Here is a 17,454-nt window from a genome sequence, read left to right as displayed (position 1 = left end):
ATATATATATATATATATAAAAATAAATAAATAAAATAAATATAAATGTTTTCTCTCTTTCCCCAGTCAGTTGCCTATAGAATATATATATATAATTTTATATATATATATATATATATAAAATAAATAAATATTATAAATATGGGAATTATGAAAATGCAAACTTCTCAACCAATTAGAGAGGAGCAATGAGCTTTCATAAAGCAAAGTTGTACTGATATACTTTTGCTAAATTCTATCAACTTTTTTTTTTTTTTTTGGTCTGCGCTCAGTCATTGCTGACCCTGCAGTGACTGCTTGGACGAGTCCTTGCAGTTTTCAAGGCAATTGTTTAGGAAGTGGTTTGCCAGAGCCTCCTTCCTAGAGCAGAGCCCAGCTGGCGAGCGCAGGAGGCGGGGTTTCTGTTGCTTCGCGCCCTTTTTGGGCGCGCACAGTTTTTCGCGCTTACCGGCAACTGCTCCCAACTCCTTTTTGCAAGGCGCCACCAGCATTTTTCCTCCCACTGGAGTGAGAGTACCCATTTATCTATTCACGTGAGTTTTCGACCTGTTCTCAAACATGTAGTGTGGCTTATTTTAAATGGAAGATGGAGATCACTCAGATACCTCACTGATAACAGAACATGAGAATGGATACACTTTAGGAGCTGTTTGGGGAAGACAGGAAATGGGACGACCTAGATCATAATATATCCAATAGAAATCCAGACCAGTGGAGGTGAAGTCATTAGAATAAATGAGGTAACTGATGTTTCCCATGGGATCCTCAATAAAGTCAGCTTAAGAGCTATGACCAATATTGGTTTGTCTGAAGCTGTGATTCATGGCTAAGGAATATCCATCATATGGGGAAGAAACATCAATATTTGGTGGAATGCCTAACATAGGATTAATTAGTTAGTTAGATTAGTTAATTAGATCAGTTTAGGGGCATGGGAAGGGAGGAAAGGATGTATCAGGTCAGAGCAGTGTGTTGATTATGTTCACCCTACCTGCTCTCCTGCTGCAGCAAGTCTCCAAGGATGTTAGCATGGTTGTGGGGGAGCTTACTAATGCCATTAGCTAGTGCCATAGGTAGTTCATCTTGTTCTTCAAGGGCATCAGTTGGAGAAATGCAGGCAACTTGTGTTTATTAAACAAGATGTCCATTTGAACTACTTTCTGAAGATTCCTGTGTCCAGCAAAAAGTCTGTAAAAGATTTTTAATTGATAAAAGGACAATGTCTTTGGAATCTGACCATTTCCCTGTTATCCGTTATTGCCATTTTGTATTACTGGCATCCTCATTTATGTGTACTAGAGCAATGAGGTTTGCAGTCTCTTGGACCAGTATCATTGCTTGTGTAAATCCTTTGATTTTGAACAACATCTCTAACTATTCATCTTCAACCATAGTGCTATAAGATTAATCAGTTTGCTTTCAAAAGGACCAACTGGTATTTTTCTTGGGTTGGTAGTACATTTAGCTATACTCCCTAATGTCAAGGTCAGGGATAAGATAGAAGAAACTTGGCAACTGTCCAGGTTAGACACAGCATTTTGGAGTGTGTTAGCTGTTGAAATATTATTTAGGAGAGGTCTTACCTTTTGATCAGGGAACATCCAAATGGGGTTAATTCTAAATATGTGAAAGATGTCCTCATTTTAATCAACATATTATTGAATTGCTGGGAAAAAAAACATTCCCATTCATAGTGGGAAGCCAGTTAACATGAACAAAATCAATGGCATGAGGCTGGCAGTGAAATAGCTGACATAAGGAAAAATGAACAGAGCCTCTGGAAGCCCATCTCCCTCCATTAATGTTGTTATTAAAACAGACAGAACTAACGGATTATGTTGATATATGAGGAGAGAGTCTGGGCTTGAAGGACCAAAAGATTTGCTATTTTCAGACTGCTAATCAGTCGGTGGGATAATCAGCATAAAAGCTCACTGAGGGTAATTTGCTTTCTGTATCTCTGGGAAGGAACCTGTGTAGACATCAAACACTTTCTTCAAATCATTAATTTTTACAAAGACAATTGTTAATTGCTCAGACAAGGCTATTACAGTCTGAGCAGTTAAGAGACAATATTTAGCCAAAAAATCTGAAGGGGGTTGTGTTTAACTCATCAGCTAGAATCTCATTAGAGGTATAGAAACAATACTAGCAATGGGCAGTGTGCTTACTACAGGCAATATTTTCCTGGAACTCATCACTCCATAGGAATATTTCATCATCACTGGGAAGAAGGAAGTTTGGTGTTTCATCTGATTGTGGGCGTTGCACTTTGAATCTGTTCATAGAATTCCAGGAGACTAAATCTGCAGTGGAAACCTTTGAGGTAAGGAGCTCATTAATTTTTAGTTGTTTTGCTACCTTTGCTGGTTTTAAAGTTCCAGGGCTGGTACTGTGTCTCTTTTTCCTACCTATACTGCAGGAGCTTTTAAATAAAGCTAATAAAATAAACAAAATATTAAGACTGATTAGAATAAAATAAAGTAAAATAAAGGATAAAGAGAAGGAAACAATAACAAAAGCCAGATTAAAGAAGAACTTGTCTGGAACTTACTAAAAGTGCTGCTAGTTCAGTACCATCTTGGGGAAGAAAACAACAACAGGCATTTTGTTATTACATTTATCATTTACAAGTTTTAAAGACTTCATTAGTTTCAAGAACTTACTCTGTATCCCACTTAAATTATTTCTGAATTTCTGATGAAAGACTAAATTACTGACAGATAAAAGGGTGATGAAAGAGATAGATAAAATGGATGTGGAAAAAAATGAAAAAAGCTAAAGAAACTAGAGTGAAAGCAGAAGAAATGCAGGATCCTATATGGAAAATTGTTTGAACAGGGTTTTTAGCATTTTCCAGCCATGACCCATAAATTTGGGAGCCAGCTTCATGACTATAGTGACCATATTTTCTTGGAAAAAATAAAGGACAAACCTGAAAAAGGGGCAAATTTAAAGGAGGTTCATAAGGATAAAAAAAAAACCTGTTTGTTTATAGCTTTGCTCTACAAAGGAAAATTCAAGAGCAAACCCAAGAAAAACTTTACAAAAACGCATATTCTAATTAAAGTATTTAAAATCAAACATTATATGTAAATTTATTTAAAACAGACAATTCAATTTCTATATTTTTCACATGAATGTGAAAGACTGCATTAAGTGGTACTATTTGTGTGGTAAAAGTTAAATGACCAAAATAAAAGTCAAAAGTGAGTTTTTGAAAAATAAATAAATCTAAAGGACAGCTTTCTGAAATAAAGGACAGTCCTTTATAATAAAGGACATATGGTCACTGTAATCATGACCCATGATTCAGTTTTGAATCAGTATTTTTCTGTTAATGTCTTTATTGTTTACAAAAAATAGATGTATTGTTTTAACTAATAAATAGTCAGCAATTAGGAAGTTACATACTTGTACAATACAGTATACTACTGAAGTAGAGTGAAGAATTATTTTATTATTTTAAAGTAATAGTTTTACAAAAAATTTTTAAAAATAGCAGAAAATTAAAACAGCTATCATATTAATGCAATGCTTGATTTTATTATTATTCACATGTGATTGTTGGCTTATACAAGCTTGAAATCTTTTCAAACTACGGTTGTGTACTTGAAAGATGTTTCTAGATTGTGATATTGTGTCCTATAGCCTTTCCCAGTCTGGGTGTCCTTCATATGTTTGGACTTCATTTCACAGAATTATCCAACCATAGGGCCATATTTTAATTTTCAGGGCCTTTTTCCCCCCTACATCAGAAAACAAAAGAAAAGCATATTTTAAAACATAACTTAAGGAGAAGATTAATTTAATAAGTGTATGTTGTTAATTCACCACTCCCCGTTCCAGGGAAAGGGACAAGGAAGCCATTATATTATATTATATTATATTATATTATATTATATTATATTATATTATATTATATTATATTATATTATATTATATTATATTAGGAACTTTTGCTTCAAGGTGTTCTTGTCACCTATAGTGAGTAAATATTACAAGGGAGCTAATGTAATTTATTAGATAGTTAAGAAGCACAGGTGGAAAACCTGTGGCTTGTCAGATGTTGCTGAACTGTTGAACATGCTCATCAGTGAACACAGGGCTGCCAATAGTTTAGCAACATGTGGTAAACCATATAATGTAAACTGTGTATGTACAAAGTCTCAGCCTCAGTCCTGTATTTACTTAGGAATAACCAATCCATTTATCTCTGTATGCACACAGTCAGAATGAATCAAGATATGCCCTTTTAAGGCTGCAATTTTATTTTCTCATTTACTTGGGAGGGTAAGTTTCACTGAAGTTGATGGGACTTTATTCTGGATAGACCTCTATAAAGCATCTGCATGGAGTATTAAATAACCCACGGAAGCCCTCTCCCCTTCTGTGTACGCATGTTCAGCTTCTGATTACTCGTTGCTGCTGAGGAGAGACGTTTTCTGTGCCACCCTATTATTAATTTTGAAATTTTCGCGGTGCGGAACATTCCGACACATTGGGCAAGAGTTGGGAAAAGGGAGTTGTTATCAACATGACTGTGCATGTGAAGAGACAATGTTATGGGGGAAGGTCTGTCTTACGACGAAGGCTGGAATAATGGCCTAGCTAGTAATAGGTGCACGTACCATTCCCTAAACATGTTTATTGCCTTTGAACGGTCCTCTTTTTGCGACTGTTTTAGCTATTCCAGGATTGTGTGTGCGTGTGTGGGGGAGACTGGCTCTGCTTGCGGAAACTTGCTCCCGCCATTGGCGACGCTCCCTCTCCTCCGAAGACCAAACAAAGCGAGAGTCACAGGAGCGGCGGCTCCCTGGAGGGAAAGGAGTCCTCGCTGCTGCAATCCTGCTGCCAACAGCTGCGCGGAGAGGAACGGTTAGGCGGCTCGGCTTGGCCTTTCTGGCTTCGCGGGCGCCGAAGGGCCCGGGTTGGCGAAGACCAGCCGCGGCGACGCGCCCGCGTGCCCCCTGCAGCCCAGCCGCGGCCAGGAGGGCTCGAGGTGAAGCGGCCGCTTGGAGGGAGGCTGGGGACTGCGGCTTCTTTCTGCCCTGGGGAGGCGCGTGCCGCGACGGAGCTGCGCGAGGCGGCCCCCGCGGAGCAGAGGGGGAGAGGCCGGAGGAGGGGAGAGGAGCGTGCGGGGAAAGCAAATCAGGCGGCACGGGAGGGAGGCGTTGGGGGGAGGGGGAAGAGGTGGGAGGCAACGGTGCGGTACAAGGCGGGAGAGATGCGGCACGGCGGGGGGAAGGAGGCACCAGCGGGTAGGCGAGGAACGAGAGGCTCTGCTGGCGCCTCCCTGGGCTCGGCTTTCCGGGCTGAGCGCTGGATGCCCGGCTGCTCGATTGGGGAAACGGCGTGGGGGTAGGTGGCGGGCTGGCTTCTGAGGGCACCTAAGCCCGCACGTCGCCTCTGGGAGAATCCGGGAGGGCTGCCGGCTTCTCTTCGCTTGGCCGCAGGTGTCTTGGCCGGCGTGGTCAATTATTGAGGAGCTGATCAGCGAGAACTGTCGGTGTCCGATGTCTCTGCCTGTTGGCCCAAAACGCAGCGCGTGCTCTTGTGATTATGTGGCAAGCTGTGTTTTTGTCGCGGTATAGATTTCTGGTTGCCCAAAGCGTGCCTTTCTAAGTGGGGCTTTATGGGTGAGACTTAGGGTACTTTTCTATTTCCTTCATCCTTTCTAGAGTCTCTATTTACTCATCTCAGAGCATCATTATGCTGTGTATTAGAAGTAACGGTGATACCATTGCATTGATAGAGACTGGGTAATGTATACAGGTAGGGAAATAAGAGAAAAGGGATTATTTAGATCCAAACAGTGAGAAGCCTAAATAACAAATATCTGTTAGAGTAGCATTGCTAATTATGAGATGACCCGTGAGACTTATGGTTGGCATGTAGACAATGATTTTATGATTTGTTTCAAATAGATCCTAAGGCTATTCTGAATAAATCACAGAATCACTAGCAAATAAGGTACAATTGCAGCAATTATCAAATATATCTGAATACTTTGTACAAATTATGGGCAAGAAAAAAGGTCTGTACTTAACCGTAGACCAGGAAAGGCCATGTTGTTAATTTGAGGATCAATTACTATTTACAGTTAATTTTCAGATAGATAATTAACTGAAAGATGCTTATGCAAATATTTGGAAACTCAATGGAGTTCATGAGAAGCTTGTTATGTAGTAATTAAGAAACTGGGAGAAAAACAGGGAAAAAAATTCTCTACCTCCACCCCTCTTTCCCCAATAGAACACCAGATTCTGAATTATGCTGCACTCTCTTATGGTGCCCAAGACATTGTGCATAGAATTGTACAGGAAGAGTAGAAAAAACATTGTAAGCTAATATAGTAAAATGTTTGTGAATATTCACTGTAAGGCATTTAAAGTTTTTAAAATAAATCTGTACTTTAAGCAATTAATTTCCTTTTAACTTAACTGTTTACATGAAGAAATGAGAGGAAGAGTATATAATAATAATAATAATGCATCCCTCCTCCACATCACTACAATTATGTGTAATTACAATATGTTTTCATATATCTCATGAAGTGTTTTCTAGTTCATGAAGGCTTGTGCCATAAGTCCTTAAGAATCCATTTTGTTGTAAAAGGCTTAACATCAGTATGATTATCATTGTTATTTGGCACTTCTAGTTTTTAAAGTTTTTGAGTGCTGTACAGGTTTTAAAAGAAGCCAGTGCTAGCATGCATGCTGCAAAATGGAAAAAGAAATGAAGCAGGAGAAGGAAATTTCTTATAAATATGTTGTATTATTAGACTGACAATTATTGCCTTATTCACGTAGAAAATGCTAGCAGTTGGTAAGCACAGTATCTGGTTAGATATGATATAAAGAACGATGTTAAGCTAAGTTCTCTTTCATTGGAATTCATAATAGATTCTAGATATTCAGCTAGATTCTAATAACCAGGGCCAGTAATCTTGACAAACTTTAGAAACCTATAACTGAAACACCTTTTAGCTTATGATGGATACAATCCTATACACTATACATCCCAACCATCCCTACCTCCCCCCCCCCCGAGATACATACGGTGCCCACTCTCCTGGGATTCTGCAAGGCCCTTAAGGCCTGGCTGTGTTCCCAGGTCTGCGGTTAGTATGTTTATGGAGCCCCTGTCGTGTTTCTTGATATGGTTCCTTTTCAGTCTGGGCTGTTACGTTTTATTGTCATGTTTTAATTGTATACTCTGATGCTGTAAGCCACCCAGAGTCTTTTGGAGTGGGTAACCATAACAAATCTAAATAATAATTATTTTTTATGTATCTGGACTAAGCTCTGTTCAATACAGTAGAACAAATGTGCAGTGGACTACTTGTTCTGATATGTACTTCTATAGACAAACAGCATTTGAATCGAAGGCTACCCAATTATTCCTATAAGTTCTGTCACCTTTTAGCAGAACTGGTATCAAGAGTGGTTCCTAGCCCTAATTCTTCTGTCTGCTGCCACTACCTGTTCACCTTTCCTCTCTGATTGTGAAAGCAGGGAGTGAGTGAGTGAGAGAGATTATCAACAATAGCAAACATTTATTGCTGTATCTCTAGGCAGCCGAGATTCTGAAAAGGAACTTTTCTGCCATAGTACTGTACAGTACCAGTAAATATTTGAGTATTTGACACTTAGGTGAATAAATGTTTTCTGTATAGTGAAGTTACAATTAATTAAAATAAAATGATTAAATTTAAAAAAAGACTGCTGTCAGAGCAAATGCATTCCTTTTCTCCTGAAATGGGAGGTGATATGAGGGAAGAGCGCTTGTTGTAATATGCCATGTAGTATATCATCTTGGTGCAATCAGGGCAGAACCTTGGGTAAATTCAGCACTCTACAAACTCTACTCAGCAGAAGGAATAAGAGGACTTAGCCAAATATAGAGGGTTTGCTTGTTGAAGTAAATATACTTTACAATCTAAAGAGCTCTCCCATAGTATAATTACCAAAATGTGCTATTGCATTCCTAAAAGCAAATACTAAATTCAACATTCCTGAAAAACAAATACTAAATTAAACATCAAAACTATTTTGTTTGAATCGTAAGCATATTTATTTATACATTAATTAAGTAATAAATTATATTTCATGAAGTTACTCGACTAATTCTTAAACAGTGATGGCTCTACATGTAGCATTTCTTACATATTTTAATTTGACTGGATTACTGTAAAGTATGGCCCTCTTATCCCCTTGCACCTGATTTGAAGGCTGCATTTTTACGCATACGTAAAAGGAATTGAATCGAACGGAAATCTAAGTAAATATTGTTAGGAGCAGATCACTTTCAATAGTTTATTGTTTGGACTAAGACATAAGAGAAGCACATAGATGCGATGCTATTCTGTAAGCATTATTTAATTTACTAATTCAGTCCTGTTAGTAGACTACTTTTAGGTTATTGCAGTTTTTCATAAGATCTGACTTACTGGCATTTTTTTTTTTAGCAGACTTCCGAAAAATTCTGTTTTGTTTGCTTAAAGTCTGTGGGAGAACTTATGGTTGGAGCCTGATTTTGTACAGATACTGGATTAAGAATCGACTAGTGGAAAAGTACAGGGATGCTTAACTTGGAACAATTACTCTGGGTAATTGTTTTTCTTGCTTTAGTTTTATATGGGTGAGATGCTATTTCTTTGCAATTATTACATGTTTTCTCTTTGGTACTCTTTTAAACAAGCATTGCTTTGGGATGATACTGAAAGACCAAAATCCATGTCATTCTGCAGGAGCTCAGTGCAGGGTCTCTTCATGAGTCATCATTTCTGTCTTCTTAGATATGCTTCTGTTGCTATTTACTTAGCACTGTGTCACTAAATACTGAGGAGAGAAAATCTTTTCCAGTGCTGTCAATAGTTCTGTGAAGCAGTAGATATGAAATTCTCTGTGAGAAAAGGGTTTTCCAGCAATTTGGTCAAATTCCCCTGAGTTTTAAAAATTAATTATATATTTCCATGTAATTATTTTCTGATTCTCTTTCTCCCTTTACTCTCAAATTAAACCCTGCATATGTTACTCTCCCACAATTTCAGATTTTGTGATATACTGGTATTTGAAATGTCCTGAAATAGATACCTTTTAGTTTGTTTTGTTAATTTTTAAAAACACAATAAAGGAAAAAATCACTATTTTTGAACACGTTGAGCTCAGTAGAAGTTTCAGTCAAACACAGCAGTACAACACCAGCAGGTCAGGTTTCAGTGTTCATTTACATGTCTAAAAACATTAAGTTTATTTCTAACAGGCTTCATACATTATCTCATACTTAGTGCCATTGCTGTCAGTCTTTGAGTTATAAAGATAAATGATTGAGTGCCTTTATTTCAGTATAGTATAGTTTTAAAAATCTGTGATCATATTTCTGTATCTCAAAAAGAACTTTCCAAAATGTTGTTATTTATTATTTCCTGCATTACTAAGAGAAGAGCTATAATCAGTCAATATTTTCCGTAGAAAACCCTTTAACCTTGTCAAAATGAATTATGTGGCAGTAGTGTCTAACTCAGAAAGAAGGACTGCTAGAGTATGTGTGTTTGGAATATAACCCTCTTCAATAACCTTAACATTTGAGTATAGATGTCCATCTACATGAATGTCTCTGAATCTATCTGAATGGTTTGAGTATTTGGACTTAGATCCACATACTAATTATGGTTATACATAATGAACCTGAATATCATCAATGTAGGGCTGGCAAATAGCTCCAGACCTGCAAAGGATTGTTCCCAGCAGGTTCATATAGATACTACATAACATTGGTGATCAGAACTCGGCAAATGACAGCCAGTATCATGTTCTGATAGCAGTTAAAGAGATAAGAGCAGAACTATTACGGACCAGAATCCCCAACTCCACACTCATTCAAGCACTCCAAAATGATACCATGTTAAGTCATATCAGAAGACAGACAGATCCAGGAGTATCAGTGGGACACATTCCCCCTGCTTTTCTCCTGGAGGTTATCCAATAAGGTGACCAAAGTTCTCTCCTTGCCAAATCTGGCTCTAAAATCCAGATACACTTGTTTGAATCTATAAAAATTCAAAAAAAGATTTTTTTAAGTGTCATGACCAGAAATATGAAAGATGGACTTTCCTTCAAACTGTGAATGTTCATTTGGGCTGTAAATTCTCACACTTCCATTCAGTATTTCAAAAAAGGCACCCATGTCAAGGACTTAGAAATATGAACATAATTTAAGCATCAGTTGTGAAAAAATAATCAAAATATATTTAATTTGTAAAGCCTATTTTTATTATATATAAGAGCATTCTGATTTCAACATTTTGCATTTTAATATTCCCTTTTTTTGCTAAATGTTGGAACCCTATCAGTTGATACCGGCTGGTTCACACACCCACTCTCAATTGTGTAATAGCAAGGAAGGGAAAAAAATGTACCAGATTTTATTTTATTTTACTTTATTTCATTTTAGCTAGTGATACAAATAAAAAATATGAAATCGTGGTCAGTAAAATACAGATGTACCCAAAGAGTAGTTTAACAGCAAAATAGATAAATTTTGCCATGAGGATGTTTGGGAAATTTTTCAGTACCACATTGAGTCATGTAATTTGGGTTATTTAAAGAATTAATTGGTCATATTAATAATAGGTTAGGATTTGGACAGCATATTCAACTTTGGTAATAGAAACTGGAAACAAATAGTGTGTATACCCAAGGCTTCATCTGTACACGTTGAATTAAGCATTTATGTGCAATTAAGAGAAAGATATTTCGAGCAACAATACATCTGCAGTTTAGACTTCCTAAAATTTACCTGAGAAGCATTTGGATTATTATCCAGCATATACCTGATAACACTTAAAGAGAATGAACAGCTATTCATATAGGATTTTCTTTTAGATGGTGAAACATACATTTATTTCACAGAAATTTATTCATTTAACGTACTGCTTAGTCAAGTAATTAAGTATTGTGAATGATTCCATGCTTAAAACAAATTAATTGGCTTAAAAAGGGCATACATATTTTAAAAGATGCATGTAATTTTTTTTTTTTTTTGCTTTTCAGATATAAAAATGTCTATAGATGCTTCAAGACAAAAAGGAGTGTGGCGACAAACAAAAGCTCTTTTTTATAAGAATTGGTTAGTTAAATGGAGAACCAAGAAGAGTAGCGTTCAGGTCAGTTGATCAGCAATATTCTAAGGTCTGAAGAAGTTAAAAATTAATCTGTTGAAAATATTTGTTTATTGATTTCAGCTCTGTTTTAAATTATTTCAGAATTATTCTGATGCGTCTGTGTCATTAATTGATTATACTAAGGATAATGCTTTAGTTTGGCAATTTCAATTTTTTTGTATACTATTTCTCTGTTATTTCTGCATTAAAACAATCCCAGAGGAATCCTTGGTACCTCTTCTAATTCTAATAATCTTTTTGTGATTAACAACAATAACAATAATTCTGTGCTGTCTTTTACTTAAGTTTCTTAGTACAGTCCTATGTTTAAGACTCATTCTCCACAGAATGAAAATATTTTAACTGCCTACTGCATCAGCAGAATGTAGTGGGCAGTTAAATAAATATTTTCATTTCTTTTCAAATCTTTTCAGAACACATGATAGATTTGTTAATGAAACATACATCTGGTGGACCTGTGTACAGTGGGGCAAAAAAGTATTTAGTCAGCCACCAATTGTGCAAGTTCTCCCACTTAAAAAGATGAGAGAGGCCTGTAATTTTCATCATAGGTATACCTCAACTATGAGAGACAAAATGGGGAAAAAAATCCAGAAAATCACATTGTCTGATTTTTAAAGAATTTATTTGCAAATCATGGTGGAAAGTAAGTATTTGGTCACCTACAAACAAGCAAGATGTCTGGCTCTCACAGACATGTAACTACTGTATTTCAACTACTGTAACTACTTCTTTAAGAGGCTCTTCTGTCCTCCACTTGTTACCTGTAGTAATGGCACCTGTTTAACCTTGTTATCAGTATAAAGGATACCTGTCCACAACCTCAAACAGTCACACCCCAAACCTATATCATAGGTATACCTCAACTATGAGAGACAAAATGGGGAAAAAAATCCAGAAAATCACATTGTCTGATTTTTAAAGAATTTATTTGCAAATCATGGTGGAAAGTAAGTATTTGGTCACCTACAAACAAGCAAGATGTCTGGCTCTCACAGACATGTAACTACTGTATTTCAACTACTGTAACTACTTCTTTAAGAGGCTCTTCTGTCCTCCACTTGTTACCTGTAGTAATGGCACCTGTTTAACCTTGTTATCAGTATAAAGGATACCTGTCCACAACCTCAAACAGTCACACCCCAAACTCCACTATGGCCAAGACCAAAGAGCTGTTGAAGGACACCAGAAACAAAATTGTAGACCTGCACCAGCCTGGGAAGACTGAATCTGCAATAGGCAAGCAGCTTGGTGTGAAGAAATCAACTGTGGGAGCAATAATTAGAAAATGGAAGACATACAAGACCACTGATAATCTCCCTTGATCTGGGGCTCCATGCAAGATCTCACCCTGTGGGGTCAAAATGATCACAAGAATGGTGAGCAAAAATCCCAGAACCACACGGGGGGACCTAGTGAATGACCTGCAGAGAGCTGGGACCAAAATAACAAAGGCTACCATCAGTAACACACTACGCCGCCAGGGACTCAAATCCTGCAGTGCCAGATGTGTCCCCCTGCTTAAGCCAGTACATGTCCGGGCCCGTCTGAAGTTTGCTAGAGAGCATTTGGATGATCCAGAAGAGGATTGGGAGAATGTCATATGGTCAGATAAAACCAAAGTAGAACGTTTTGGTCTAAACTCAACTCGTTGTGTTTGGAGGAGAGAGAATGCTGAGTTGCATCCAAAGAACACCATACCTACTGTGAAGCATGGGGTGGAAGCATCATGCTTTGGGGCTGTTTTTCTGCAAAGGGACCAGGACGACTGATCCGTGTAAAGGAAAGAATGAATGGGGCCATGTATCGTGAGATTTTGAGTGAACACCTCCTTCCATCAACAAGGGCATTGAAGATGAAACGTGGCTGGGTCTTTCAGCATGACAATGATCCCAAACACACCGCCCGGGCAACGAAGGAGTGGCTTCGTAAGAAGTATTTCAAGGTCCTGGAGTGGCCTAGCCAGTCTCCAGATCTCAACCCCATGGAAAACCTTTGGAGGGAGTTGAAAGTCCGTGTTGCCCAGCGACAGCCCCAAAACATCACTGCTCTAGAGGAGATCTGCATGGAGGAATGGGCCAAAATACCAGCAACAGTGTGTGAAAACCTTGTGAAGACTTACAGAAAACGTTTGACCTCTGTCATTGCCAACAAAGGATATATAACAAAGTATTGAGATGAACTTTTGATATTGACCAAATACTTATTTTCCACCATGATTTGCAAATAAATTCTTTAAAAATCAGACAATGTGATTTTCTGGATTTTTTTCCCCATTTTGTCTCTCATGGTTGAGGTATACCTATGATGAAAATTACAGGCCTCTCTCATCTTTTGGAGTGGGAGAACTTGCACAATTGGCGGCTGACTAAATACTTTTTTGCCCCACTGTATCTGGTGAACTGGTGAATACATTTGGTGAATAACTGAATTTGGATGGAAGTGGGATCAGAACACTGGTGGCACAGAGGAGGGCTCAACTTGCTAGACATGGGAGAAACAAAAAAAAATTGCTCATATTTAGAAGTTCCAGTTGGGAATTCAACTAAAGCATTAAGTCAATGCATGTGAAGTCACTTTTTAAAGTGTTCTTGGTGAAAGATACCCTTTATGCAACTGTTTAATGCAGTTTTGTCAAAGATGCATTAGAATAGCAACAACCACATTTTTCTTGGCAAAAAAGGCTGAAACTTCCATCAATGACAGAATTTGTATAAATTATATATTGCATACCAATAATAAATTTTGGGACATGTGAAATGTGATATTTTTGACATATATTAGGCACCAGCTTTTTTTTTAGGGATTGTAACTATGACTATGACCCTTTCACTTTTTAAAAATAATTTTTAATTTTATACCTGTAATATATCAAATATTATTAGTGATAGTATATTTATGATAGTAACTGACCATCATTTTATAGTTTTTGTAAAAGGGTTACAGAGCTCAAATTTAGATACTTATTTTTTAAAAAATGATTGATAGAAATGAAATGGATTGAACTAAATACACATACACATACAAAGAGTACTAATACAGTACTAAAAACACTGAGTACTTAAAGCTAATTAACTGACCTGTAAAACCACTTTGTGAATAAAATACTTAAATACTGAAAATACTAAATTATTAAACTATTAAGTGAATATCAGTGTCAGCTCACTGGTATATGGCACCCCAGGCCCCATTGACTGATGGGGCCAGCCAAATTTGCATTTTTAGAATTAGCAAGAAGGGAATTGATACTTGTATTTACATTCTTTGGAGAGGAAGGGATTACAAGAGAGTAAGCAGGTGCACAATGGGGAATACACATTGGAAAGGAATGCCATGGTTTCTATATCAATTTAAAAATGAGAGGAGATAAAAATAATCTTTGCTGAGATATTTTAATTGGTGAAGAAATAATTTTATTTGTAATCACAGTAGATGATGGATTAAAATACCATATTTTAATACAAGAAATTATACTGGAGGGAAATCTGTATCTCACCAAAACATATTAAAAGTTTAATCTGTACCACATCAAAGGCTTTTTCTGTATCCAGTGAAACAACTACTGCGCAATCCAGTTTCTCTGATTTTATTTTTAAAATATTAATTAGCAGCCTAATATCTGAAGCTTGTTAGCCTTTTATAAAGTCAAATTGTGTAGGATGAATTATTATTGGTAATATATTTTGTTTCTCAGTGCCAGAGTTGCAGGGAAGATTTAAATATCCACTTTAATAAAGAAATCAGGGAATGGCTTATACATTCTACAGGATCTTTGCTAGGCTTCAATGTTACACTTATATGAGCCTCATAAAAAGAAGAGGGGAGAACTCCATTCAAAAATGTTTCATTATATATCACCAGTGATATGGGAACAAAAAATTCAGTATATGCGTTATACCATTCTGTTGGATAATCATGTGGACCATGGGCTTTCTTTGTTTTCATTTCTGTTTAAAAAAGAAAAATAAAAACAGATGCGGGTAGCCCTTGACTTAAAACCATTTGTTTAGTGACCAAAGTTATGATGGTGCTGAAAAAAATGACTTACAACCAGTTTTCGCGCTTACGACTGTCACAGCATCCCCACAGTTACGTGACCAAAATTCAGGTGCTTTGCAACCAGCATGTATTTATGATGGTTGCAGCATCCCGGGATCACAAGATTGCCATTGGCGACCTTCCTAGCCAGCTTCCAGCAAGCAAAATCAGTGGAGCCAGATTCACTTAATGTCCATGTGATTCACTTGACATCCGCATGATTATGGCAAAAAAGCTCATAAAATCGGGTATGGTTACATGATGTCTTGCTTAACGACCACACTATCAACAAATTTTCCGATCCCTATTGTGGTCGTAAGTTGAGGACTACCTGTACTGATACAGATACTGGAGTATAAAGAGTATCTATCACGTTGCTTTATCAGATCAAGCATATCCATTTTTACTGAACGTACAATATGGATTATAACTCCAGTCTTGAGTTAGGGATGTTTAAAAATGGACATGAAGCTCCCCTTTTAGTAATATTGCACTTCCATACTAGGACAGTTGTTCAGTTCCTTATGTCAAGTATGTAATCATGACTGAATAATGCATGCTGAACCGTTCTATTCATATTAGCTTTATATAACACTGAAACATCTACGCACATGAAGTTTTTCAGATATGATTATTCTTGTGTAATTATCTGTGTAATGTATAGTGATCTGTTCTATCAAATGTAGTTCATATTTGCCATGGAAAGTTAAGACCATAAGCAGAGCATCGAACTGCAGTTTGTACATCTTTTCAACATTAGATGTTCTATTTTAATTGTATAAGTATACTAATTTAACAAACTTTGCCTGGTCTACTGGCCAGCCAAAATTTGTTGTTGCCAGAATGTAGATGTTATCCCTGAGCTCCTGCTGTAAGGCAAATGAGACCAGAAAAAAATTGCCCATTGGGAAAGAGTTCACTTCATTTTTCCTCTCCAGCTTTAGTCTTGTACTATCTCTGTACCTAACAGGTGCTCCAAGGATAGAGGCAAAGAAACAAGTCTCCCTATATGCTATTCCTTTTCAACTTAGCTCTGCATCTGTTGACCACACATGTTTTTTTTTTTCCATCTTCCATAAGCCTGTACTTATGCCCATTAAGTGCCAGTTAAATCAACTCCCAGCCTACAATAGAGTGGGGGAAGGACTTAACCCTGTCCCATCTTCAACTCTAGGTTCTGAAAAAGTCTAGATTCAAGTTACTCAGAGAGAAGTTCTCTCTCGCCATGTTGAGAATAGCAGACAGGATTAGGGAATGCTATACAAGTATACAGATGTGCAACAGTTAAATACTGAAATAATGTTAAACAGATTTTTAGAAAGGCATTCTGTTTCAGAGAGTATTGTACATGGCTGTAAGTGTTTGTTTCTAAGTGTTACCCATTTAACTTGTTGATTTTATTTGTGCAGGAAATACTGCTTCCACTTTTCTTTTTATTCTGGCTAATATTAATGAGCATGATGTATCCAAATAAGAAATATGATGAGGTGCCTGATTCTGATCTTTATTCTGTGGATCACTCCAGTATCTCTGAGTTTGTTGTTGGCTACACACCAGTGAACAATGTGACAAGAAAAATCATGTACAAAATGTCTGTAGAATACTTTACAGAAGGTATTATAAACAAACTATTCTGTCTTCCCATATAAGTGTTTATATTTTTTTTTCTTGCATTTACTAGGAAGATGCAGTTGGAAAAATGCATGAAACGTTATTTCCATGAAATAGCATACATATTCTTATTTTATAATAAATATTCATAAGCATTCTTTTATATTAACACACATTTGTTTATTTTTGTTTTTCTTCTAGAAATTATTCTAGCAATATACCTCTTATTGGTGCCCCAGATCAATAACTTGTTATATATATTCTTGCTTTGTGAGCCATCAAGATTCCTGTGATTGCAGTGGGATACAAATGTGATTAATAAATAGATTAAATAAATAATAAAAGCCCCAATCTCACATGTCTGATAATAGAAAGGAGGCTCAGAGGCTGCAGATCAAAACTTCATTTGTAGTTCAGCAAGTTCCATGAGAACAAGCCAAATTGCTTAATGCAGAACAGTTCCTACGCCATTGTTCCTCATGAGTGAAAGAATCCTGCCATGATGTAGGTTGGGTAGAAAACCCATGCATTTTAAACAACCTAAGGCACACAGAATTCTATTCTGTAGGTTTAGACTGATCCTCCCAAAACGTTTTCTGTATTTTGCAAATGTATGT

The 17,454-nt window shown here is 37.0% G+C and overlaps 1 protein-coding gene across 14 annotated transcripts in view; it reads left to right on the top strand.

The window, feature by feature from the left end:
* Positions 1–2,162: 2,162 nt before the first annotated feature.
* The window catches only part of LOC103056925 (cholesterol transporter ABCA5), an 83,017-nt gene continuing 67,725 nt past the window's right edge, over positions 2,163–17,454 (top strand). For 3 of the 14 annotated variants that reach the window (XR_015795729.1, XM_088138321.1, XM_088138320.1), the window contains exons 1-4: positions 4,602–5,002; positions 8,474–8,611; positions 11,058–11,170; positions 16,636–16,840. Coding sequence is in view for 12 of the 14 variants with exons in the window: in XM_088138321.1 (XP_087994447.1) it covers positions 11,066–11,170; positions 16,636–16,840 (310 nt within the window). In the remaining 2 variants the exon portion in view is untranslated. The other 11 variants (XR_015795728.1, XM_088138322.1, XM_088138311.1 and 8 more) reach the window with 9 other exon arrangements.

This window comes from Python bivittatus, unplaced genomic scaffold (genome assembly GCF_059951505.1).
Source record: "Python bivittatus isolate LINGU-HERP-01145 unplaced genomic scaffold, Pbiv_v1 ctg000220_np1212, whole genome shotgun sequence".
NCBI classification, from domain to species: Eukaryota; Metazoa; Chordata; class Lepidosauria; order Squamata; family Pythonidae; genus Python; species Python bivittatus.
Note: the sequence above shows the minus strand (reverse complement) of the source record. Positions and strands in the feature narration are given on the sequence as shown.